Raw genomic sequence first — 25,889 nt, 5'->3', positions numbered from 1 at the left:
AACGATTCTCTGAATGGATTTAATAATGTGTAAGGTTTGTCTACTAGATCTTATTCGTTATTGAAATGTTTAAAGATTGTTTTCCTACTTATTATAGCATATTATATTTTCTTTTAGACAAATGATTAAGCAGTCAGATTTATTGATTTGTATATGTGCTTCTATTTCACCGCAAATTAATAACCCTAAATTTATTGTTAATCCTTTTTAAGAGGAAAGAAATTCCACCGATTCTCTGAATGGATTTAATAATGTGTAAGGTTTGTCTACTAGATCTTATTCGTTATTGAAATGTTTAAAGATTGTTTTCCTACTTATTATAGCATATTATATTTTCTTTTAGACAAATGATTAAGCAGTCAGATTTATTGATTTGTATATGTGCTTCTATTTCACCGCAAATTAATAACCCTAAATTTATTGTTAATCCTTTTTAAGAGGAAAGAAATTCCACCGATTCTCTGAATGGATTTAATAATGTGTAAGGTTTGTCGACTAGATCTTATTCGTTATTGAAAAGTTTAAAGATTGTTTCCCACTTATTATAGCATGTTATTTATAGGAATTTTATTAACACTACGGATACTTTCTACCATAATTAATATGCTGTGCCAGCGTGCATAACAATTAATTTTAAGGTTTTCATATTAATTGGATCTGTTGGTGCTGCAATTTATGTTATCAGCCTCAGCAGAGATGTCGAAATATTCAGCAAGGTATGGATCAGAATCATCAACATCCAAAATATGACCTGTCTCAAAAATTGATTGCAAGCGATACTCAATCTTAATTCGTTCCAAATGGGCTATTGATTATCTGAGGGCTGAAATGATTTCTCTAATTTTACTCAATCTTAATTCGTTCCAAATCGGCTATTGATTATCTGAGGGCTGAAATGATTTCTCTAATTTTTATCAGAATATTAATTCTTGCTGCTTTTTTATTCCATTAACTGTAACTAAATTATGATGACCATGCCCTAAATATAAATAATACCCGTGATTTCCCTATCTGACCCTTATTTTGACATGCATCAGTTGCCATCTATATTGTTTTGTTGTTGGGAATTCCTCTTCTATACTATCGATATTAAATAATATGGTTTCACCATTATTCTTTTGCGTCATGTTTCTAGTCGCCAGGATAAAATATTTTAAATTAAAATTTTCATATAAATGATCAAGATTAAACGCGATATAATAATGTGATAAATTCTAAAAATTTTACTCGCCGCGCCGCCATAAAAAAATGACGGCGAACCTGACCGCGCCGCTCATCTCAATCGACAGATTTTCTGTCATGAAGAAAATTGCCGGCGTGAGTTAACGTCGCAAAGGTTTAAAGATAATATTATTTTTTTATATAAATATCTTTATTTTTAAATAAATTTAAAAAACTTTGTCATCTTTTAAATTGTTTACATTTTATTTTAATAGTATTATAATATATATTATTTTCATTTCAAATGTGTATTATTGACCATTTCTCACTTTATCTAATAAATGAAAGAGATTATTATGCTGAATAAAAATTTGTCGAAATTCATTTTAGGGTCCTTCTTTATATAAAAAAGAAACTTTTATAAAAAAAATTATTTTAAATTATATTTAAAAATAAGATTTTAGTTATGATAGTTTTTAAAATCGATCAAAGTGGAGTTGGAACTTTATAATAATCAATTGACGAGATTTATATATAAAAATAATGACTGGTTGAAAATATGTTCTTCGGAAATAATTAGCATGCAAATCTAAATTTTAGATATAATTACTTTCTACCTTAATAAATTAATTAATAAATCGTAATTTCTAATATTTCATATAGCTTCATAAAAGACCACGAAAATTTGAAAAATGACGACGAGACCGACGTAGAATATTACCTAGGCAACCCTATCAACGCTTTCTTGCTTATCAAAAGCCTCACCAAAGATTGGAAGCATTTAGGAACCATTATGAGGCATAACGCTTCCGAAAGTATTTAAAATCTGATTGATTTTTTTTTTAAATCCTAAGAAAGAAAGGAGTCCAATTTGCGTATTATAGCCTAAGTACATAAGCTATCCTTGTAATTTTAGTATATAGATTAAAAATAATTCAAATGTTCATGACCGAATTGTCTGTTATAGGATAGGTGTTTTGTATACACTGAAATTAATTTTTCGGCAAAACCAAATATTCAAAATTTAAAAACGTGTTCAAATTATTTTGCTAATTATGAAATTGAAAAAAAAATTGATTTTTTTGAAAATATCTTCCTTTATTGTATAAATTTCAGGCAATTTTATAAGATATTACACACATTGCCGGTAACACTATACAAATTTTAAATGATTGCTTAATTACTTTTCATAGTTTTCAAAGTAAGATCGAGGAAAAATTATTTTTGTTTAATGTTTTGATTCATTCTGAACTTTACTCATTAAAATGCAGTCAATTCTTTAAATGAGGCAACCTGTTAATAGTGAGCATCTTTATCTTAAATGTTGACCAAAACAACTAATTGTAATTTTCTGAAAAAAATATAAAATGCAATTTTTTCATTGCTAAAAATTAAATAGCCGCCATTTTAAAATTGGGTTTAACAAATATTACAGTTTACATAAACAAAATCGAATCTAACGTATTTCTGCCGGGCGATGACGATTTAAACGGAGCCGCGGTTGCGCTTTTCAGGCTCCAAGATATGTATAAAGTCGACACGAATAAAATGGCCGGAGGCGATATATCTGGCGTTAAAACTTCCCCTAATTTAAACGGTATTCTTTTGTTTTTTTCTGCCCTGGATATGATTGGAAGATGAAAACTATTTTGATAAGGAGTGATTTAATTTATTTAGTTTGTGAAATGCTAGACTATTTTAATAAAATTTAAATTGTATATACGAGAACATATGTTTCTTTGTAAACAATTTTTCGCTGGGGTTTGTTAAACTTATTTTGAATGATTTTAATGGGATTTTCTTTTAAATTTTATCTTAAGAAATATTTTAATCATTTTGTTATATAATGTTATTATGATTATATCATATATAAATACATATACGAAAAGCCATATTAAGGGATGATGGGTTTTGCTTCTAAAATGTGCATTTTTTAAATAAAATAACCCTTATTTTATGATTTTATTGCTTTCAAATCTCGCACACGAATTAAATAAGAATTTTTGAACCTATTTTGTATTTATATTACATTATATTTTATTTATATTCAACACAATTATACCTTAGCCGAGCAATGTTTCGAAATAGGCAGGCAATCATATTTAAACGAAGATTTTTATCACACCCGCATATGGATGGAAGAGGCCCTGAGAAAATGGGACGTAGAACAGGACAAAACAATCAAAAGGGAAGATATTTTGGAGTATTTGGCATTCTCTCTTTATAAAGTGATCACATTTTTTTTCTCTTTAAATTAACATGCTATACAAATTGTTGAATATTATTTACTAAATAACAAAAAAATTGTTTATAACTTATAGCAAGGTAACGTCAACATGGCTTTGAAGAAAACCGATGAATTACTCGAATTAAGTATGAACGATTTTTTTTAATGAGTAAATTATTTTGAGCATACTATAAACTTTTCGATTACTTTTAACCCTCGTATTCCTAGGGGAATATCTATCAGGCTTGTAAGTAAGGCTTACTCGGAGTTTATTATATTTTAACGAAACTAAACTTAAATAAAAATCAGGGAAAACCCGATGCTAAGTCAGTTAATTTAATTTATAAACAATTTGAAAAAGGAAATAACATGCAATAAAAAATTAGAATTAACGAAATATTAAGAATTAACGAAATATTAAGAATTAAAATAATTTATTAGTAAAACTATTATAGTTATTCGGTCTTTTTACTATGGATTCCCTTATTTATTCTAAGTGGAAATAATACATTGTGAGATAGTAATTTGAATTATCAAAATTTATAACATGGTTAGCTTAGACTATGTTCAGCAAACACATGATATTGTTGACATGGGTTGCATGGTATGAGACATATGACTGGTCGTTTAAAACAATTTTTATTAGTCTGAAGTATGATGTAAGGGAGGATATCAAATTCGAATTTATTCAAAAACTATTTTTTATATGATTTTTAATCTAACTTTTTAACAAAATTTCGCACTAAAAAAAATATTTTTTTGGAAAATAAATTAAATATTTTTGAAATAATATAATTAGCTTTCTTCTAAAAATCATCTGAGACTTGCGCCTTTCTAGGAAAAGATAAAAAATCACGATTCAAAAAGATTTCTTTTTATAGATTTAATTTTCAGGCAGGATTTTCTAATTTTATACTTTTGGTTCGAAAGAAGAATTTTAGCGATCTCGATTATCAGGATTAAGCTCAATCAAAATGATTACATTTTTTTATATTTTTTTAAAGATCCATCACATAGCAGGGCCCAGGGAAACAAGGAGTGGTACCAAAAGGATCTTGATGAGCTCGAAAAATCGGGCAAAAAGGGCGATGAAATGGAAAAGGTCAACGCTGATGACGAGTACAACTCGCCCGAACAAATGAATTATCATTCCTTATGTAGAGGGGATTACCCGAGGGTTTAAAAAACACTTTTCTAAAACGAATGATAGCAAATTATATTCTTTCTATCGTGTTAGACTAATTTATTTCTCCTTCCTTTTCCCTGATACCCCCCCCCCCCCCTTATAGGATACCTCGATCCAGAAAAAACTCAAATGTAGGTACGTTAACAGGTATAATTCTCCAGCGCTTAAAGTTTCTCCCGCGAAAGAGGAGACCTTGAATTACAAACCTTGGATCGTTATATATCACGATGTCCTGAACGATCAGGAAGTCAAAATAGTCAAGGAGTTGGCATACCCCAGGGTAATAATATTGCTTTTTAAAAATATACTTATAGTAAATTGTGGATTCATATAAATTTATTTGAAGCAGTGGCCTAACTAAGGGGTGTGATTCTGTTTCAGGACACCCACTAATCCAAAATGTTTTCAACGAAATATATTTAAAAAAATTTAAAATATATATGTTAATGTTCTGAATTGGTCAAAAGATATTTTATAAACATTTTACTTTCTTTGTGAATAATTATATATTTTTTTAAGCATTCCTCCTTATAATAATTTATTAATTTATTTGGGAAAGTTCGTGTATACCGTTATCTTCAAACGATAAATTTGAACATAATTCAAGCTTTAAAACAAAAAAAAATATTTTAGAATTTTTTTGAGCATATATTTCAGCTCAAATATTTCAACATTTTATTTGATTCTTTCAAAAATCTGGAAATAAAGGTTACTTACTATAAAATCCAAAAACTGTTACTATTCGAAAACCAAAAACTATTTTAGTTTTACAAAGTACAAAACTTGCTTGCCATACTAAAATATTTATCCAAACTCTAGAAAATAAAAATGAGTAATTGCTTCATTTTTACACCCGTTGCTTGCTGAAAACAGTTAAATCTTATTTTTATCCTGAAATTATTATCTCAGCATTTCTTTTATTTAAAAAATATAAGGCTCAATTTTGAATAAAATTAGTATACAAAGATTATATTATGTTTCGATTGTAAATGGTTTTGAACTACCATTTCTTTTTATACATTTTTATAGCAGAAAGTAAAAACTCGCCATATACTATTTAATAAATATAGGCCATTCATTTTTGATTTGATAAAAGTTCCCTTTACGTAACATTTTAATCTCTTCAATGTTGAATATACCCTCTCATTTATACGTGTGATCATGGATAAGGTCACCAATATTATTAACCAATTTCAATATTTGATGAGGCAGCTTAAAGTTTTTCAAAGTCAATAAGATTTAGAGGACGATTTGAAGACTGAATAAAATTCTAATTATTGTACAAAATTAGGAGTATAGAGCCCGATGAGAAATAAACTGAAAATTTGATTTATAAAAAAATTATAGATATATTTTTATTATTTTTTATATATTTTTGAATTATTCATTATAATATTTTTTTTGTGAATACAAAATCTAATCTTTTTACCCTGTGCAATTTATATCGCAATATTTATACTTTTTTAAAATTATTATTCGCAAGTTTACTTCTTGGTATATATAAACCTGTGCGCCGATGTCTCAATCGACGGCGGCGTTATTTTTTAATTTTTTCGGCGTATTTCGCCGCCGCCTAGTAAATTATCGGCGGCGGCGGCGCAACTAATTTATAAATCAATGTATTTTTTAATGAATTTAATTTATAAATCAGAGTATTACATTTTTTTATAATTTATTTGGGCGCTCTTTTCTAACACATTATTAACATAGTTTAATTCATTTCTTAAATTATTTCCTGTCTCACTCCTATTTAAATTTAAGTATTTTCTCATTCTCAGAAATAAACTATAGAATTGCATTTTTATTCAGATCAGAGTCACATAAACAACACATATTAGTAATATTCTATTGATTTTTATTATAACAAATTAAAATATAAATTTGGAATGCAAGCAAAATATAAAGTATGGTATGAAATATAATAAATCAGAATTCAGATTCAACAAAATTATAATTGTCATGAATATATAATATTTTTATCAAGATTCGTGGGACATAAATAAGTCTTTTTGCATTGAGTATTAATCCAGTAATTGAAAAAACTCCTAGCTAAATTAGCAAGCCTAGTAAGTTTCTGTCGCTTTTTCTTCTTCACTGTGAAATAAAAACATAAGTTTATTGTCGATCCCTTTTGGGAAGAAAGAAATTCCACATTTTGTTTACACTACGAATACTCTCATAATTAATATGCTGTGCCAGCGAGTAGGGCAATTTAATTTTAAAGTTTTTGTATTAATTAGATTGGTTGGTGCATATTATCCGATTCATCAGACATATCAAAATGGTCATCAAGTATGGATCAGATTAGAATCATTAATATCCAAAATATGACCTGTTAAATTGACTGCAGACATTTACGATGCTCTTCCTCAATTTCACATTCCAAATCAGCTACTCTATATCTGAAGAAATAATTTCTCTCTTTTTTTTAATAAGAATATCAATAAAATGGATTATGTTTATCCGAATCTTCCTCATTTTTTCCCCCAATTTTAAGCAAGGTTCACAATAAATATAATCAGGCATTGTGCTTTTCTTATTTTCATTCTTTAAAAAAGATTTCCAAATTACCTCCAGACATAACTTGATTTATAATTAGTAGAGTTGTTATTTCAGTATTGTTTATAGGGTAGTTTAAAACGTGCAAGTCCATAAAAATAATTAATATGTAATGTTAATGGAAATACGATATATGAATATATGTAAATGACATACTCTATTCTATTATATATGCAATAGAATACAATTCATATGTTATTTTATTAATGTTAATATTCAAATTTAAATAATAATAATTTAATATATATAATTAAACAACATTCTATAAATTATACATGCCACGCTGCCACCATAAAAAAATTGGCGTCTAGTCGGCTCGCGCCGATGATCTCAATCGGCGGCTGTTCCGGCGTGAATAAAATAACCGACGTGAGCTGGCGGCGCACAGGTCTAGGTATATATCAAATAAATTTTTGTTTTTGTTCAAATTTTTTTTTAAAACATTGATTACCTACTCAAAAATCCCTGTTTCGCCACTGGTTTAAGTTTAAGAATCAATTATGTTAATGAATGCAGTATTTTTTTTCTCCATTAAGTATCTATTTGAAACTATTTTATAATTTAACAATTTGCTTCATTAAAATAACAAATTATTTTATTAACACAGGGCTTCATAATTTTTTTAAAATATGAATATGAATTTAATATTTCTGTTTAATTTCACTATTTTCATTTCTAATACTTTTGCATGTCTAATATTTTTAGGACATAATATATTATTCTATTTATTGTATATATATATTTAAACAATATTATTAAAATGCATGACTTATCAAACCTACTTATATATTTTTCAATATCAAAATTTATCAGTAGCGTAATTACTAGTATAGTAAGTAGAATAAAACAAAGTTAAAATACCCTTCCCTAAAATTTGTTTTTTTATTTCTTCTTTCTATAAAAAAAATTTATTTAGAAAGGTTTTAGCCCCAATTAATTATGTAAGAGAATCATGTAGTCCCGATTTATTTTCATGCCTCTTTGGTGCAAACCAGCACCACAGGAATTATTTTGAATGCCATATGACTTGGCCTATATCATTCACTTTACACTATTCGCTGTTTCAGACTTATATGTTTTTAGATTCTTCTTCTGATTTTATCTAATTTCGCTTTTCTGTTTTTTTAAAAAAAGAAGCTTTTAAAAAACGATAAAATTGTTATCATTAAGCTGCATCTAGGGGCAAGAATAAGGTAGATCAGTTAAATCAATTAAATATAAACAAATTGCACTGGAGATATGGAATACAATTTTGTAAAAAATCTGATTTATTATTGTAGGTATGGTTTTTATTTTTTAAATTTCGACTCATAAAATCTGAAGTCCGTCCTACCAGTATTTACTATAGTAACTATTTTGGTAATTTTCTTTTTAATCAAGATATATTGTAACCATTATTATAGTTTGAAAGGTTTAATTAAGGATTTGTTAAGTGGTTAATAATACTTTTGGGTAGATATTATTTCTCCCTACTTCCCACGATCTATAGTTACACTACTGATATATATGCTATTCTCTATTGTATTTACGCTTAGATTTCATATATTTATTTAATCAAAATCATTACTATTTTTATATATTTATAATGACTCACAAATTGTAACAAAGTAATTATGTATTTTTTAAAGCTGAAAAGAGCTACTACTTTCAACTCAAAGACTCAAAAATATGAACCGGCTGATTACAGGATTAGTAAAAGGTTAGTATTTTTGCTTATGAATTTAAAGTTAATCAATATCCTCTTAACAATTTTTCTTGCACCTTGTCATATATCTTTTATGTTTTTTTTGAAATTGGAAATATACTTTTTATTGTAATAAAAAATATTGTGCATGCCATTTATAGCATTTTTAAGTTTTTTTATATAAATTGCCATGAGCTAATCGATTAATATATTATAAACTATATATTTCTATATGCTTTGTAAATCCATTCCATTCCTTTTCTTTATATTTCTGTATTACAATTCGAAGCCCTGCGTTACTAGTTACACATGATATAATTTAATTTTTTAAACTTTTTATTATAAAAAAGTGGAAAATTATAATATATATATAGTAGGTAAGTACTATGGTGCAAAAATTTTTCATCCTTTAAAATATGCTTATGAATATTCTTTATCCAGTTACAAAGGGCTTTAGTTGTAGGGGATACGGGACAATTTATACCTGCCGATTTTAGGATATCTAAGAGGTTTATATTAACTTTTAAATTAAATATATAATTACATATATAGTAAAATAAAGTACATTAACACAATGTATAGAATATAATAAATGTAATACACATACATTCTTAAGTGCTTGGTTAAGAGAAGAGGATCATAAAGTTATAGTGGATATCAATAGAAGGATTTCTACCATTACCGGCTTATCGATGGAAACGGCTGAAGATCTTCAAGTTTGAAAAAAAATTCCACATTATACTTTTTAAAAGTTTTTGTCATGGCTTTCTTTTCATTTTTATGTAAGAGAGACCAGGTCAAAAAAATCGATTTCGAAGACCCTACTTAAAATCGGGCCAGGTCAGCTGAGCATAACTCGTATAAATAAGACAATTAATCTTAAGATAACCTGTAAATTATATTATTTGTATAATTTAAGATGATTATATATCAGATTTTTGTTAAATTATAAAGGTTGCAAACTATGGCATAGGTGGACATTATGACCCTCATTATGATTTTTCCAGGGTAAAGTTTTAAATTATTTGTATTATATATTATAATAATGTTTCAAATTGAGCATGGCACTCTTTAAGTTTGTGAAATTTTAAATTAAAAATTATGATAACAATGCATGCGCTTACACTTACATAAATTTATATTCGAGTCAAATAATTAGCTTTAAAAACAAAGCGAAATGTTGAGCATGTGTACACTAGCTAGATTATTTCACTTTTTTCTGTTTCCTTACATTTAAAATATTTTTCTCGATTTTTCTTTTCATTATATTGCTTATTTTTATATAAACATATATTTAATCAATCTACTACTCTAAGTGTATTTCTTTTTTAAAATTCATAATATATATTTTCTAAAGTTGTATAGCAGTGATACAAATAAATTTATATGAATACCCAGATTTTATTTAGGTTTTAAATGATACTAAGTTATTTTTTAAATATATGTAGGCCGAGCGATCTGATTGTGGCATTTTTAAATTTTAGGAGTAAAAATACGACTATTCAATAGTATATTTTTTGATATCATGTTTTAATCATGGAAATTTAGAATTAAGGTGACTACATAAATGGGGACCACAAAATAAAATTTATATAAATTATGAAATAGCAAATCGGTTACAATCAAAATAACTAAAATAAAATTTGCATACAAGAAATTGACTATTTTTTATATTATTATTTTCACAATCTTATTTATCCCAACCAATGACGTTTATTATAATTCCTTCTTTTTATATCTCACATCAGTTAACCATATCTTACCCTTTATCCTCTATTAGTTAGGTTAAAGGGCAGGTCAGTGGAGCTTAAGATATTGGGCAAGATTTTTTTCCTTCAAAAAAATAATTACAGACCAATTTGAACTATTTCATGGACCGCGTCGGGCAAAAAATATACTGGCCGAGCGGGAAAATCCTATGAAATTTTTTATCCGCGCCGATCTCTATGTAAGGTACCAAATTATATTTCATAGCAACCAAGGCTGGAGTAGTAAGCCTTCAGTTGCATGCAATGTAGTCATCTTGTATACCAGCAAAGGCCATATTTTTAGCAATGGAAACACCGTTGCACGGTGTCCAAGTTAGCTTTATTAATTTAAGCGAAATTGTTTTTATACATATATGACTGCTGGGTCTATCACTATCAAGTGGGGTGAACGGAGGACCATTACTCTATTGTGTTCAACTAGTTCCTGCATGAAACTGGGGCGTCTGACCTTACACTTTATTGCTATGGTACGATTCCACTTATCTGCTGTTACAAACACCCTACGGGTTGGTTACTGGCTTTTTTCTTTCTATAGTACCATTGCTAAAGTTGGTAGCATCACTGACTTCGATTAAGGGAACTGGACTCGACGGACGGAAAAAATCTCGAATTTTCTCCGACCTGGCTTAGATTTTGGACCGGACCGTGAAAAACAGGTCAGATGCAGGGCGCTAATGTGTACCACTATCGCTCTACAATTTTCTGGTCGCAAGCTGGTAAATTTAGATAACCTTTTTGAAATATTCCTATTGTTTTCTTTGAAAAAGAGTATAATTGTTTTTAGATTTTAAGAATTTTTTCTGCTGAATTTTGATATCTTCGCCATATTTTCTAAAAACTGGTCAACTATTAAAAAGTAAGTTTTAACTTCAATATATCCCTTAAATTGATTATTAGTACAAAAGAACTCGAATTTTTTAAAATAAATTCATGATTTTAAAATTTTAAAGCTGGTTAGATTAATATAATTCACCAAATCTAAATTTTTTTAATATAAACTAATCGACCGCGTATGTTTTTATATGTTAACGTGAATGGTTATTTTTTCAATTTTAAATCATTTTTTGGAGCGCGCTTTTTTAAATTTTGATTTTACCGGAAGTATTCTATCATGTTTGGGATACCTACCCTATACATTTCAGACAATTACGCCGTGAACTTTTGAATTTAAATAATTTTTATTATTTTTTACATAGATTTTTCATGTAAATTATAAATGACTCAAAAGTTAACTATAAAATTATCTACAATTCGTATGATAGGTATTCCAAACATGCTGGGATATATTTCCAGTAAAATCAGATTTTGATATTTTAAAAAACGCGCTCAAAAAATGATTTCAAGTTGTAAAAATAACATCTTCCCGGAAAAAACATAATGACGCTAATATATATATTTTTTTTATATTTTCATATAAAAATTAAAGCTCAAATTGGGTTAGTATAATAAATACATTTTATCGAATCTTTAATATTAAGAACGAACATTAATAAGAAGAAAAAACCAAAAAATAATTCTCCATAAATACAAAATCACATTTTTGAAAAAGTACTATTAGAATTAAAAAGTAAGGAATTTCATTGATTTCTTATAATTCCCAATTATATTTCCTTTTTAATTGATCAGAAAATAACTAGAGCTGTAAACGTTACTCAAGAAAGTGTAACAGTTATTTTTTGCCTTATTCTTTAAAAAAAAACATCTTTACCATGACCAATCTTCATTTTACTCTTATAAAATTGAAAGTCTCGCACAAACCGCTCGGTAAACATTAAATGAAAATTTAGAACAAAATAAAAAAATTATCAAGTATAACTGACTAATTATGCCTTATTTTAACGAAAACATTAATAAAAACTTTATTTTTTAGGTTTATTCACTATTTATCAATATAGTTTTTGAGACTAATTATTTCATTTTTTTTCGCTTCCATAATAAATTAAATTTATATGAATGTTTCGTTAGAGTGTCGAAAAGGATGCATTTAATGATAAACAAGGTAACCGCATAGCTACCTTCATGTTTTACGTAAGTTGGAGATAATCTTATTTTTGTATATTTATATTTGATTTTTTTAAATATATCCTATCTGTGCTCTATTACTGATTTTACATGATTCTATGCCTATGTATCTTTTTACTCTATTCTTTCTGTGAATCATTCAATGGTTCTTAACAAATTCTTCACCTGGATATGACACCAGCTTGACATTTCGCTTCCGTTAATCTTTAAAAGAAAATGCTACATCTTTTTGAGTTGATTAGGAATAGTAATAATTTAAATTTTTGATTAATTGAAAACTATTTAAATATTGCTTCGATCTTCGTTTACATTATAGAATGACGAATATGATGATGATGGAAATTATATTGACAAGAGAATAGCCACATGGATGTTTTACGTAAGATGTCCCTTTACAGAAAATTTCTATTTTTGACAAATAATTGTCAAAATTCTTTATTATATAATGTTAGAATTCTTCGGCCTTTGTTTTATTGTCCAATAAGCCATTCATTATTCCTTTAAATTGTCAATGTTCATGCATTTTATATATCTATCTAATTTTTAGTTATTAAATTTAATTTATATACTTATATTGTAAAAAAAATTTAATCAGTTTTAATTTTTTTTAAATAACATGAATTTAGATGAGCGATGTTGTTGCCGGTGGAGCTACGGTCTTTCCGTTGGTGGGAGTCAGATCTACGCCTAAAAAAGTTTTTAAAAATTTTTTTTTATTTATATAGTAATAACAATTTTACTTATTTAGATAGTAATAACCATTTTCTTTTCCTAATGCCTTTTATTTGAACTTTAAAAAAAACAATGTATTAGGGCTCTGCCGCATTTTGGTACAATTTAAAAGCTTCTGGTAATGGAGATTTTGATACTAGACATGCAGCATGTCCCGTTCTAGCGGGTTCCAAATGGGGTATGTCAGATATAGATATGTTACCATATTTGGTCGATAAATGAAATCATAATTATTGTATATTAAATGGTCAGTATTGTTATTTATTAATATCAGTACAAACTATATTTTTTGGTCAGTATAATTATTAATAGCTTTATTTTTTTACTAAAATATATAAGTGGTGATTAATAAAATTTTATATTTTTGATAGGTAAAAATCTTTTTTTTAATACTTATCCAAATTTTTAATTTTAAAGTATGTCATCGAAACCCATGTGCCATGGCTGCGGGTTTTCAAGGTTTAGATGGTGTATTTTATTATATGAAGGGCATCCTTGGAAGATTTGCCCCATTAAGGATAATGCAGAAATCCGCGCATGATTGCAATTTACAATTTGCCTTCTTAACTGGCAATAATGGTGTCACTCATTATACTTAAATCTGTGCGCCATCGGCGGTCTGTGCGAGTTTCAAAGATCTAATTGGCGGCCGGCGATGGGCCTATTTTTAGCCACCGTCAACGGTGGCATGAGTCAGCACACCGTTTTAAATTTTTTATAATATTTTTTTAATTGCTATTTAATTTTTTTAAGAAAAATTAAATTCAAATATACAGTACAGATATCTAGGCATATTTTTTGATCTTATTTAAGAGAAAACTCATAAATTTAAAATCGATTTTGTAATTTTATAATTAATTATCATGTATAAAAATAATTTTATTTAAATTTTCCGGAAATAATGATGATCTCCTTGAATTCAACATCAACTCAGCGGTAGAGAAAACACTATGTGTACTAATTACCGGAGCACAGTATTTTTTTTAGGTAGTGTGGAAAGATTAGGAAGTTCAATAGTATTTTCTCTCCAGAAATTTAGAACATCCATATCTTATTAATGGTGTTTTTCTAGAATAGGCATTCTTGTTCTAAATCACTTAAAATGGAATCATAATTAGAACTTGTTGTTGAGTGTTTAGTTGCTAATTTTGTAAAATAATGAATTTAATATTACCTCTTGATTCTCAATCGCTATTTTTACTACCATAATATCATACTCTATACGTTTGAGGTGTTTTATAATAATTTCCCACTCATTAATTTTTTAGGGAAATACTTTCTGATTTATTATCATTTACTAATTTTTTTCAATCCCACTTTTAAAAGATGATTGCAAGTTTAAGATAGGTCTTTGTGCGGATGGAAATTTAATAGTTAATGATAGGTAAATTTGTATTTTGTTTATTTTTCATTTATGGTACTGCTAAATTTATAATATTTATTTGAAAAATCGTGATTTTTTGAAAGTGTCTGTGGCCTAATCGGCAAAAGCGTCGCTTACCAATCAGATGTTCTGGTTCAAATCCAGCAAAGATAATGTTTTTTTTCTTAATCCAACTTGGTTGTTCCGTCTTTGGTGGGATGATATATAGGGGGTGGGACTCGACCACATGATTCCTTTATAATATATATTAAATAATAAGAGGGTCTCATTACATTTTAATCGGTATTTAGCAAATTAGGTTGTTATTTAGAAAATTGCTATACGTTGACTGGCCCTACTTATCAATAACCAAATTCAACTCTCTTTAAATTTTGAAAAAATAGCTAATAGTTCTTCTTAATGTTGTTAAACGGCTTTATTTGAGCCGATTTTTAAAAACTACTAACTCAATATCTTAGCCAGAAAAATGTTGCTTAAGCCTCGAGATTTGACTAATAGATGTGCAAATCTTTTTGCCATCTATGAGCAAGATCTTTAGGCCTGCGTAACATTTTTCTGGATAAAATATTGAGTTAATCGTTTTTAAAAATCGGCTCAAATAGAGCCGTTTAACGACACTAGCACTTCTACTAGATCTTATTCATAGTTTGAGATAGTGTTTCCCAATTCTTTTCAAAATATTATTAATTAAATTTTTATTTGCTCCAGATATGCTTACAAGCATAATTATTATACTATATGCTACCTGGCTGGGTTTTAATTTTAACGTTTTCGTATGTGTTGCATTATTATTATCATCGTTGAATTTGCCAATTTGAAAACGGGTATCAGGGTAGATCAGTTCTATCATCGGGCCTAATTCTATTTAAAATAATTGGCTTCGGGCCGGGCCTAATATTTAAAAAAAAATTCGAGCCGGATCGGGTCGGACCTTGAAAATTTTTTAAAATATATCTAAATTTATCAATTTTATATTGAATTTTTTTGTAAAATAAAAATATTTGATTTTGTTTATTGAAACTAAACGACATATAACATGTCTTGAATAATTAAATATATTAATTTCTTTATTAAATTCGGCCGGGTCGGTAAATTTTTAAAAAAAAATTCGGGTTCGGGCCGGGCTTGAAAAATAAGGCCCGATGCAAATCACTACTATCAATATCTTGCATATCTGATATTTGATCTATTATACTTCGGCATTTTTTTAATCTGCCTCGAAATCAAATTCAATCTGTAGTTTTATATTTTAGAGCAGATTTTCAACCAAAGGTATTTAATTCCATCCACTATAACCAAATTATGTTAGCCATGACCCAAGCATAAGTGGTGTTCATATTCACCTAATTCTAGAATGATGTCAAAATAATTATAATGTAAAATCAGGAACATGAAACTGAATTTTGAGTAAATTTATGTAACAGAACGGTCCCGGAACTTTTCTGAAATTATTTATAAATTTTTTATTAATTTATATAATTAAAAAAATAAATTTTTTAATTCATCTAATTGGTGCATATATTAATTTCTTTTTATTTTCTAATTCCTTTTACAAATGGTATACCCAGAAATTTTTTCTTCGGTAAAAATTGGAAAATGTAGAAAAATGATAGTCTCATAGAGCCCTTAAAGGCAGCATGCCTAATGTTTCAAAAAGAGAACATTTTTCCAGGTGACCTTATTGGTCAATGGACCAAATGTAAATTAAGGCTTAAAATAATTAATTCTCACAAGACTTGATTTCAGCTCTCGACAAAAAATGCTAATGCACTTTCTGCTTTATTCAGACCCTATGTTTAAATAACCTTTGAACGAAGAGGAAAATAATATAGCTATAAATCATTTATTAGCGACATGGGAAAGGATGAAAATTTTAATATAAGTAATTCGGATAAATCTTCTGAAGGACAAGAATATGACGAATTAGAAATGTTTCTAAGGTTCAGGATAAAAAAAACATAGCAAAACTTACAAAAAGGATGATACTATAAAAAAATTTAAAACGAATCGTCTAGATAAAGTAAAAAAATTGCTAGAATATTAGTAATCCAATAAAATTATAAATCTTATGTTTAATTGGCCCAAATCGTATTAGCCACTCCTTATAGCCAGGTAAGTGTAGAAAGTTGTTTGTCGACACTCGAATTTATACTAACACCACAAAGAACCATATAATCTTTTAGAAAATATATTGCTTTTATGTAAAAATTGATTCATTTAATGATTAAATAAAGATAATTAAAATTGTAGATTTATAAAGTATATAGATATATTTCTAGGAACGTTCCGTAGGGCGGTACGGAACAATTGTTTTGACCGGAACTGGACGCTAAAATGTCTTTCATAAAATAAGAATTCATTAAAATCCTGATTGACATAAAAAATTTACAAAAGTGAGAATAAAATATTTTTTAAAAAAAATTACGCCGGTCACGCGCCATCTTTGTGAAAATTGACAGCGCATGGCATGATCATAAATGACGGCGTGACCAAAAATATCGGTAAACTGCGTACAGGTCTAATTATACTTAATTGAACAAATAATAATTGCCTCTTCCCTAAAATTTCTTGAACCTTATCACTCCACGCCTCATATGGCCTAAAATTCGTCTATGAGAAGACTAGAGTTTATATTAATAACTTTTGTTGGATATTTTTGGAATAACTTGCCAAATTTATTGGTAATGATAAATGCATTAAAATCACGAATTTATTACGCTGGTAATATAAAATAAATAAAATTTAATCACATTTTTTTATACTGAACAATATTATAGTTATATTCTTTATCATGCTAATTAATTTTGTTTTAAACTGATAATTTTTTTGAAAAATACTGACCATTATTTTTTACTAAATAGTGAAGAAATAAATAGTAGTATAGAGAACATTTATTTTTTTATTAACAATATGCGTATAAAAATACTTTTTTTAGTTTCTAATAAATGGATTCACGAGAGGGGTCAAGAATTTAGAAGACCATGCAAATTAAATCCGAGCTTATAAGTCCAATATTAACTAATCAATGCCGAATAATCAAAATGTTATTTACTCATAAAGAGCTAAAATCTTCGACTCATTTTGTCACTTTTTTTACATACTTACTACAACCCACGCATTCAATCATATATTTATAACAATGTTTTTTTATATTTTTTTAAGGATCCGCGAATATTGAATATTTTTAACTTTTTATTTCGATATTTTTTTTAACAAAATGACATTTCACTTATAAAAAAACTAATGCATAGTTAAATTTTTATAAAGGTAAATCATGTTTTTTTAGATATGAATAAATGTGGTAGTAACACGTTGCTGCATTTTATTTCTTTATTCTTTTTAATGTAAATCAATTTATATTTTTTAAATGTTTTATAAAATAGTATAAAAAATAAATTTTATTATCAAACATGATGTTAATAAGAAAAAACATTACCCATATATATAGTATAATTGATTAAATATCACAAAAAAAATCTTGATAAATATAAATAAGAATGCTTATTGGTATATTACCAACGCATTAATAAATTTTTTTTATAAATAAATTATGATTAAATGTCATATAAATCATAATACTGTGAAAGTTTACTAAGAAAACAATAAATTATTTAATTTTTGAAATCATTTTTTTGTTTAAATTATTTGGTCAAAACATTTTATTTATGAATCATTTAAAGTAAACAAGGAATCATTATCGTGGGTTTTGTTTTAAAAGTTATCTTGGCTATTATCATTGTTAGTTATATTGGAATGATTGTTATTTTCATTGTCTCCAGGCTCGCCTTTCACGATATTCAAGATGGAAGGGTTGTTGCGTTCAAGCTCATAATTCAAAAGGAAAGGATATCGGAAAGTTTTACCCTTAACGTAATCTTCTAAATCCTATTTAGTAATCAATTAATATCTTGAAACAAATGTATAATGTATTTAAAATAAATTAAAACTGCATTAAAAATTAAAACAAATACAATTTTAAAAAACTATAAAATGATGACTTCTTTTCTTTAATTCTAAAAGAATTCATAAATAAATAAAAAAGATCGATAATTTATAAAAAAACTTCTCCAGCGTAGGAAACGATGGGTGATATTTCACAAGCAAATTCAGCTTTGGATTTGGGGTTATAATTAGCATCGCCATTTTTTTCACAAGCGCCACTAAAAATTTATTTTTTTGATTTTTTCAAGTAAAATATTTTATAACTTAACAACTGAATTATCTATTGATTTTACTACTATATTTTGGATGAGCCTTTAATAATATCGTGTTCAATACTCGATTTTCAAACATAATTTGAGGCTACCCACAAATTAAAGTATCATAAGATTAAAATCGTAAGGAGGGAGAGTGGGCATGACATAAAAATATTTGTCTCATCATTAGACCTATAAAATATGAATTAAATTATTACCTTCTTTGTAAATTCATCATTATAAAACCATTATTCATTCGATTCGAAAATAAAATAATAAAAAAAATTCCTCGAATATTTATAGGAATAATTCGATCGAATAATGAAAAAAATATTATTTGAAGAAATAATTTGTTTTAGGTCTACTTATTTAGAAAACTTACTTCGAGTTATCATATTTTTTGGTCCCGTTTTCATCGACGAATGTTCCACCGGCTTCAATCACATACTTTTTGTGCAAAGCGTAAAGATCTTTCCTGCAGGTAGAAGGGTTAGAATCGCTACTGCCTACGTCCGAATTTTTGAGCGGAGAAAATTCTTGATCCCTTTCGACTGACCAAACGACAAACTTTCTATTTAAAAAATCAATTATATAAAATACTATACAATATTATGGTTTGGGAATAGAATTGAATAATTTTGAGCACATATGTTTAACCTTAAAAATTTTACTTTTAAATACAAAAAAAAATTGGATTTAAGTTTTAGCTTTAAAATTCTGGCAGTTGATTATCTAATTTTAACTAAAAAATCATTCAAGACGGCCATTAATCTTTCGTTGATAACCAAAAGTTTTAACTATAAAAATAAAAAACAGTTTAGTAAATAAATCAAATTTACTTAGAAATCGGGAAAACGTCGAAAATAAATTTTTCCATTTTGATTCCGTTAGGTTGATCAGGTTTGATTGTCACGCCTTCTTCATTCGCGTAAGGTATTTTCTTTTTCGCCACGTGATATTTTAAGGTTTCGTGTTCTCTTTAATTTAAAATAAACATTGGCATTGATTTTAAGTCAAAAAAATCAATTATAATTTTGATAATAATAAAGTACAACTATTTAAATCGCGCAATAATTTTGCTTGCTATATTTTATATTAGGACAGTGCCTATCCATAAATTTTTCTCCGATCCGATACTTAAATTGATTTTATCTACCATCTATCTTTGGACCAAATGTGTCATAAAAAAATCAATACTTTGTAAACACTGCAATTTTTCATTTCTCATGACTAGCGATATTTTAGTGCATTATCGCGAATGAATAAGTGTTTTTTTCCAGTGGCGTAACAACCAAAAATTTTCTTTTGACATCCTTATTCCTTACCCTAATTTTCTTCTTCATTGCGCCTATATAATAGACTAATACAGGTTAAAATAATATCTTTTTCAATTAAATTATTTTTTCTCCTGTTCTATTATGTTGTCCTGCTAAAAATTTCCGAACCTCATCGGTTTTTATATTTCCATATTATCTACGTTTTAAACATCGTTATAATACAATACTCTGTCAACCGCTCTCGTATATATTACTTTGTCAGCCGTAAATTATATATACTTTTTTAAATTGTTTTATTCTGTAATATTGGAATGAATTTAAAATAAAAGATAGGTCCGGTGAAACCACGGGGCCCTCAAGTGCCTTTTGGCGCTGGGGAGCCCTGCAAAATATCAATTATAAATTTTTAATATCTCTTCGCTTTCTACCTTTTTACATTATTCGTAAAAAATGTAGATAAATATTGAATGGTATAAAAGTTTCTGACTTCACAAATATTATTAGCATCATCATTTAAAACTAGATTCAAGTTATGAGCAGCAGAACCCTACATTCGATTCTATTTCTTTAGTTTTGTTCTGCCCTTATATTGTACTCATATTTACGGCTCTTCATATTCTTGGCCTTTACATTTATTATCCAAATTAGAGTATAAAATATAAATGCTATGGATTCTGAATTTTGTTCAGTAATCTATAAAAATAGTAGATGGATATTGAAAAATTAAAAAAATATCAAATATGTATAACGAACAAAATCAGATTAGTGATATCGAATCGGTGATCAGCTGGTATCAATTTAACATCGACAAAAGAGGATCAGATCGCTCTTCAAGTTGAATCGGTTGCACCTCTACTTTTTAAATTACTCTCTTAAATTGAAATATTGGTTTCCTTTTATTTATTTCTTATCAAAAGCAAATTATGTATAATATTTAAAAATATATTAATTATATATTACAATAACAAGGTATACCAAAAAAAATGAAAATATAGGATTTAGATCAGTTTTTCTAAAAATATCGGATCGATTTTTTTAAATAGTAAATATCAACACAGCCTTATTTTACATGAGTTTTTTTTAAAACCTTTGCCAAAATTATGCAATTTTAATTTGCTAGAGGTAGGTTTAATTGGGCATAAAAATCCCAAATTACATTTTTCAAACAAGTCCATTTAGCATAATTAAAGTAGTAAAATATGGCAATCATAAATTTTTATTATCCAAACAAAGTAATCCTTTAAGACAAATACATTCATTCAACTAATATCATGTCCGAATAAATTAATTTTATCGAAACAGATACAAACTATCATAAAATATTTCAAAAAAAAATAAGCAAAAACTAAACTGGCAAGCTTTCCTCAAAAAATCGATTGTGAAAAGGTGATTGACTATGTTGCCGCAATTGAATAACAAATGGCCTTCGGGGTTGGTTTTGTGGGACGTATTCATCGATATTTCGGAATATTCGACGACTTGATACTTACCTTGAACTCTGCACACCACGCCTACAGCCTCACTTGGCTCAACCTTTTCGATCACCTATTTTTTTTTTAATTCTTGGTAATTTTTATTGTTCTTAGTCAAATGACCTACTCTCCAATGGGCACAAAAAAATCAGTAATAAATAATATTTTGTTAGCTTTTCTTATTAAAAGAAAACCTTGTATAAAGGAAAAAAACTTGTTTAATTTAAATGATAATAAAATGAAGTATTTAATGGAATATGAATCAAGTCAAGGTTAACTCGTTATTATAATAGTATTAAATAATTTTAAAAAAAAACCAAATTCTATTTCTATATTTGTATTCGAATTAAATAAAAAATATATTATATTTTTTGGTTCTATTATTCAAACAATCTTTTTTTTTAAATTTAATTTAAGCAATTTTTTAAAATATAATTTGATACAAAGTGGCTCGTTTCAAGCTTCTAAATTTTCGACTGACAAAATGTTTACCAAATAAAATATCAATTTAAGCTTTTTTCCATTAGCGTAGTCATTAATTTGTCAGTTAGTTATCCTAGTAAAAAACTTCACACACTCCCCCAAAAAAGGAATATAAAATTATAAACCATATTTATTTTTTTTAAATAAATAGTATAAGTAAATGATATTTTATAAGTGTTTTGAGAAAATAAAAGCAAAATTATATATTAAAAACGTAGGGCAAAGTTCTTCAAAGATCTTCTCTCATTTAAAATATGATATCTTATTAATTATTTTTAAGACGAATGAATAAGAAGAAAAATAATAAAGTAAATTATTACTTTGACTCCACAATCAGCTTGCTTCTTTACACAGAATCCAATGAATATAGGATCAGCCACTTTGACAAGTATGTTATCTACTCCATACACATGAATGTATTCAACACCCTTTTCAAGGAGAGTATTTAAAACTTCAGATGTCAGCAAGGCCTTGTAAATTCCACCATTCCCCTCTAAATATATAGGAAAGAATGGTTATCAACTTTAAAAAACGAGAAGAAAAAATGTTATATAAACACTTAGATGATGTTATGATATAAATATTAAACTATAGCAGCATAATAGGTTTTTTTAATTGTATAATATTGTTTTTATATGTAAATCAATTTAAAAATAATACAAATGTTTAGAATAGCCATCGAAAGGAGAAATCTTCTATAATTTAAAGCATATATTTATTAATCTGTGAGTGGTAAAGAGGACATAACCCTCCCCCCTCTCCATAGAGATCTTAAAATAAATTACAAATTAATATGTAAAAAATTTGACTTGTTTTAGCTTTATTGTTGGAAGTTAACTATTTATTTTTTTGCCATTATCATATGATATCAAAACAAATTATTCAACCCTCTAAAGCTTTGAATAATTTTTTGATGCAATTAATATTTTTTATAATTTATTTAAAAAATTGTCAGTTTTCAACCTGATACATGGCTAGTAGTACATCTCTGATTATGATTGTTAGTTAGATGTTTAATAATTTTTATAGTTAAAATACGCGATGGTGATTTTATTCTTTTTAGACCATCTTTAAAATTCATAATTAAATTAAATGAAGGTTAAATTAGATTAGGCACAAATGAATGCAGAATAAAGACAAGAATTGAATAATTTGCTATCTTATTCATGTGAATAATAAAATTTAATATTTGTATTTGATTCAAATAATTCCGTTTTTTTAAATATTATAAAATAATTCATACCAAAATATATTGACAATTTTTTTTTATTTGCACATCTAATTTTAACAGAAAAAATTATTAAAGATAATAAAGAATATGCAAACAAGTTTTAGCAAAATTATAATGAATATTAATGCCAAGTCAAATTTTCTGGTAAAGACATTTTGTTGTTCTTTTTATGACATGTGATTTTTTGACAGAATATTAGTTTTAAATAAGAAAAGTCTTTCACAACATATGGTTAGTGTATCTTGTAGGCCTATTCAAAAAAAATCGTTAATCTTATTCAATTAAGCAAATCAAATAATTTAATTTGTATTTATCTGAATAATAAAATTAATAGGACTGTGTTGATATTAAATATCAGATAGGCCCTGATATTTAGTGTTTTTAAAAAACGAGTGGATATTTTTAAAAAATCTATCCGATCAGATATTTTTTATTGTTTTTAGTTATTTTATGATTGTATATATATATAATCTTTTTTTTATTTTATAGATAATTTCATAATAATAAATTAATAAAAGGAACTAAAATAACAATATATTTTTGTAATGTTTAAAAAAATAGTTTAAATTACACTATTTTTTGTTATATTATCTGGAACAAGAAGGAATTTCAAAATATCTAACGAGTCACATTCAGCTAGTGTTGGTAAATGGCTTAATTTAAATTTAATGGTTAACTAAAGATTTTGGCCAAAAGTAAATTACTCAAGCTTATTGATTTTGTCCACAGATGACAGAAAGGTTTGGACTTCTGTTGGCAAAATTTCAAGACTTACGCCTTTTTTAAAATTGGTTAAATGGAGCTGGTTAAACATACTACATTCATCCATAACCAATGCAAATATTTTAAATGAGATTATTAACTTTTGGAGAATAAAAAAAATAAAATACACTGTGAAAGTTAGTTGCTTTTATATATATATAAAATATTGATATAACATTGATTAAGGTAAATATATATTCATATAAATATTGGACAAGTTTTTTAGTGATATCAGAGAATATCGGATTGGATCAGTCAGCCCTAGAAATTTAGTATTTGTATTTCAATTTAAATATTTTAACTATTTATTGAACGTCTAGTTAGAAAAAAATGATTATAATAACTTGATGATAAAGAACATGTGATCAAGTTATTAATTAAAATCTATATTAATCTAATTTATAATGCAAGGCGAGTTTATAATGCCAATAGTTTTTCATATGTTTTTTTTGATTTTATTTATGACATGCAATTTTTTAAGACAATTTACTTTTAACTGAGAAAATCCTTTCAGAAGCATTGATGTGACTAGCAATCATATCAAATAAAAATAATCAAATTCCAAAAAAACTTAATAATTATTCTACTAATTTGATTTGAATAATTCAATTTAAATAATTTATTATTTGCATTTATATACAATTCAATTAATAGAAATGAATCAAATAATTAATTCATTTTTGAATAGGCATCATAGATTAAGAAATGTTTGGAATATAACAATTTAACATAAATTAATGAGTGAGTAAGATATAGCAGTTTAATAATACCCACCTTATTAACACTCATAAATAATCATAAAATACAATTATATTTTTGAATTATAGGTTGTAGTATTTAAACTAATAAAGAAATTTTTAAGTTCAACTTATATTTGCTAATTAAATCTAGGTATGAAAAATAAATAAAAGTAAAACCTGGTGATAAAGATATTTTGCTTGGTGATTCCATTATGATCTTTCCAGTCATGTCCAAGCAAGGTATGGAATGTTGTTTAAAAAATATAATAGACTTAGGATCGAGCCCAAAATAACGATGAGATTCAAAATATGCTTTGGTTTGATCAATTGTATTATCACTTGCCATAATACACCTTAAATATAATTATAAATAAATATATCATTATATAAAACCAATTTATATATCCTGGAAATGTGTAGAGTGGGTTTTCATCTATATTTATCATATGACATAATTGATTTAGTTTTAATATTCTCTCTGCTTGTAACTGGTATAATGATTTATTTGATAGCAACCCAACATCATACATTCCTTTTGGGTAATTTACTCCTAATCTAGTACCAACTCCACCTGCCATTAATATAACAGCAACTTTTCTTTGCCTAATCATTTGTAACCCTATTTAATGGTTGTTCAAAAAATTATTCTTAGAAAAAAAACCTAATGCTTCATATTCTTTTAACAACGCTTTACTTGTATATTTAAAAATTCCTAGATCTTCTTCAAAAACAGGTTCAATATAAGGATCTAATAATTTTTTTGAGACTTCCAAATCATTGATAGCATCATTAAATATTCTATAAATATATGAATATACTATAAATGGGTTAAATTTATACTTTTCTATATTTTCATATTTAATTTGATTCAGATCTTCGTATAACTCATTTTTTTCAATATGGGTTAAAGAATTCCAATATCTCAGTACTTGAGATTGATTAAATTTCTCCAAATGCTGCTGAAGATTATTTATTTCTATATCTTTCATAATATGTAATAATTA

General features: G+C 26.7%; 2 protein-coding genes across 5 annotated transcripts in view; one reads left to right on the top strand and one right to left on the bottom strand.

Annotated features, from left to right (window-relative positions):
- The window catches only part of LOC135926506 (prolyl 4-hydroxylase subunit alpha-1-like), a 27,187-nt gene extending 9,028 nt beyond the window's left edge, over positions 1 to 18,159 (top strand). Inside the window, exons 3-15 of one of the 3 annotated variants that reach the window (XM_065462411.1) lie at positions 1,825 to 1,976; positions 2,597 to 2,758; positions 3,229 to 3,389; positions 3,483 to 3,534; positions 4,393 to 4,565; positions 4,678 to 4,854; positions 8,762 to 8,832; positions 9,434 to 9,533; positions 9,772 to 9,825; positions 12,925 to 12,987; positions 13,235 to 13,303; positions 13,422 to 13,518; positions 17,660 to 18,158. In XM_065462411.1, the coding sequence (XP_065318483.1) occupies positions 1,825 to 1,976; positions 2,597 to 2,758; positions 3,229 to 3,389; positions 3,483 to 3,534; positions 4,393 to 4,565; positions 4,678 to 4,854; positions 8,762 to 8,832; positions 9,434 to 9,533; positions 9,772 to 9,825; positions 12,925 to 12,987; positions 13,235 to 13,303; positions 13,422 to 13,518; positions 17,660 to 17,730 (1,402 nt within the window). In that variant the 3' untranslated portion in view covers positions 17,731 to 18,158. Of the gene's footprint in view, positions 1 to 1,824; positions 1,977 to 2,596; positions 2,759 to 3,228; positions 3,390 to 3,482; positions 3,535 to 4,392; positions 4,566 to 4,677; positions 4,855 to 8,761; positions 8,833 to 9,433; positions 9,534 to 9,771; positions 9,826 to 12,551; positions 12,615 to 12,924; positions 12,988 to 13,234; positions 13,304 to 13,421; positions 13,519 to 17,659 lie in introns of all 3 variants that reach the window. The other 2 variants (XM_065462412.1, XM_065462413.1) reach the window with 2 other exon arrangements.
- Positions 18,027 to 25,889, bottom strand: LOC135926504 (UDP-N-acetylhexosamine pyrophosphorylase-like). 2 transcript variants are annotated; one of them, XM_065462408.1, is made up of 10 exons: positions 25,726 to 25,889; positions 25,547 to 25,683; positions 25,279 to 25,504; positions 25,063 to 25,238; positions 22,473 to 22,645; positions 21,549 to 21,742; positions 19,760 to 19,897; positions 19,303 to 19,491; positions 18,788 to 18,884; positions 18,027 to 18,609 (listed from the first exon to the last, which is right to left on the bottom strand). In XM_065462408.1, the coding sequence occupies exons 1-10, from the start codon at positions 25,872 to 25,874 to the stop codon at positions 18,436 to 18,438; spliced, it is 1,653 nt and encodes a 550-aa protein (XP_065318480.1). In that variant the 5' UTR covers positions 25,875 to 25,889; the 3' UTR covers positions 18,027 to 18,435. The 2 variants fall into 2 exon arrangements, with proteins under 2 accessions (XP_065318480.1, XP_065318481.1); XM_065462409.1 differs by having other exon boundaries at positions 19,312 to 19,491.

Source organism: Gordionus sp. m RMFG-2023, chromosome 3, assembly GCF_954871325.1.
Source record: "Gordionus sp. m RMFG-2023 chromosome 3, tfGorSpeb1-WG-v2, whole genome shotgun sequence".
NCBI classification, from domain to species: Eukaryota; Metazoa; Nematomorpha; class Gordioida; order Chordodea; family Parachordodidae; genus Gordionus; species Gordionus sp. m RMFG-2023.
The sequence above is the reverse complement of the archived record's forward strand: the minus strand, read 5'-3'. Positions and strand labels throughout refer to the sequence as shown.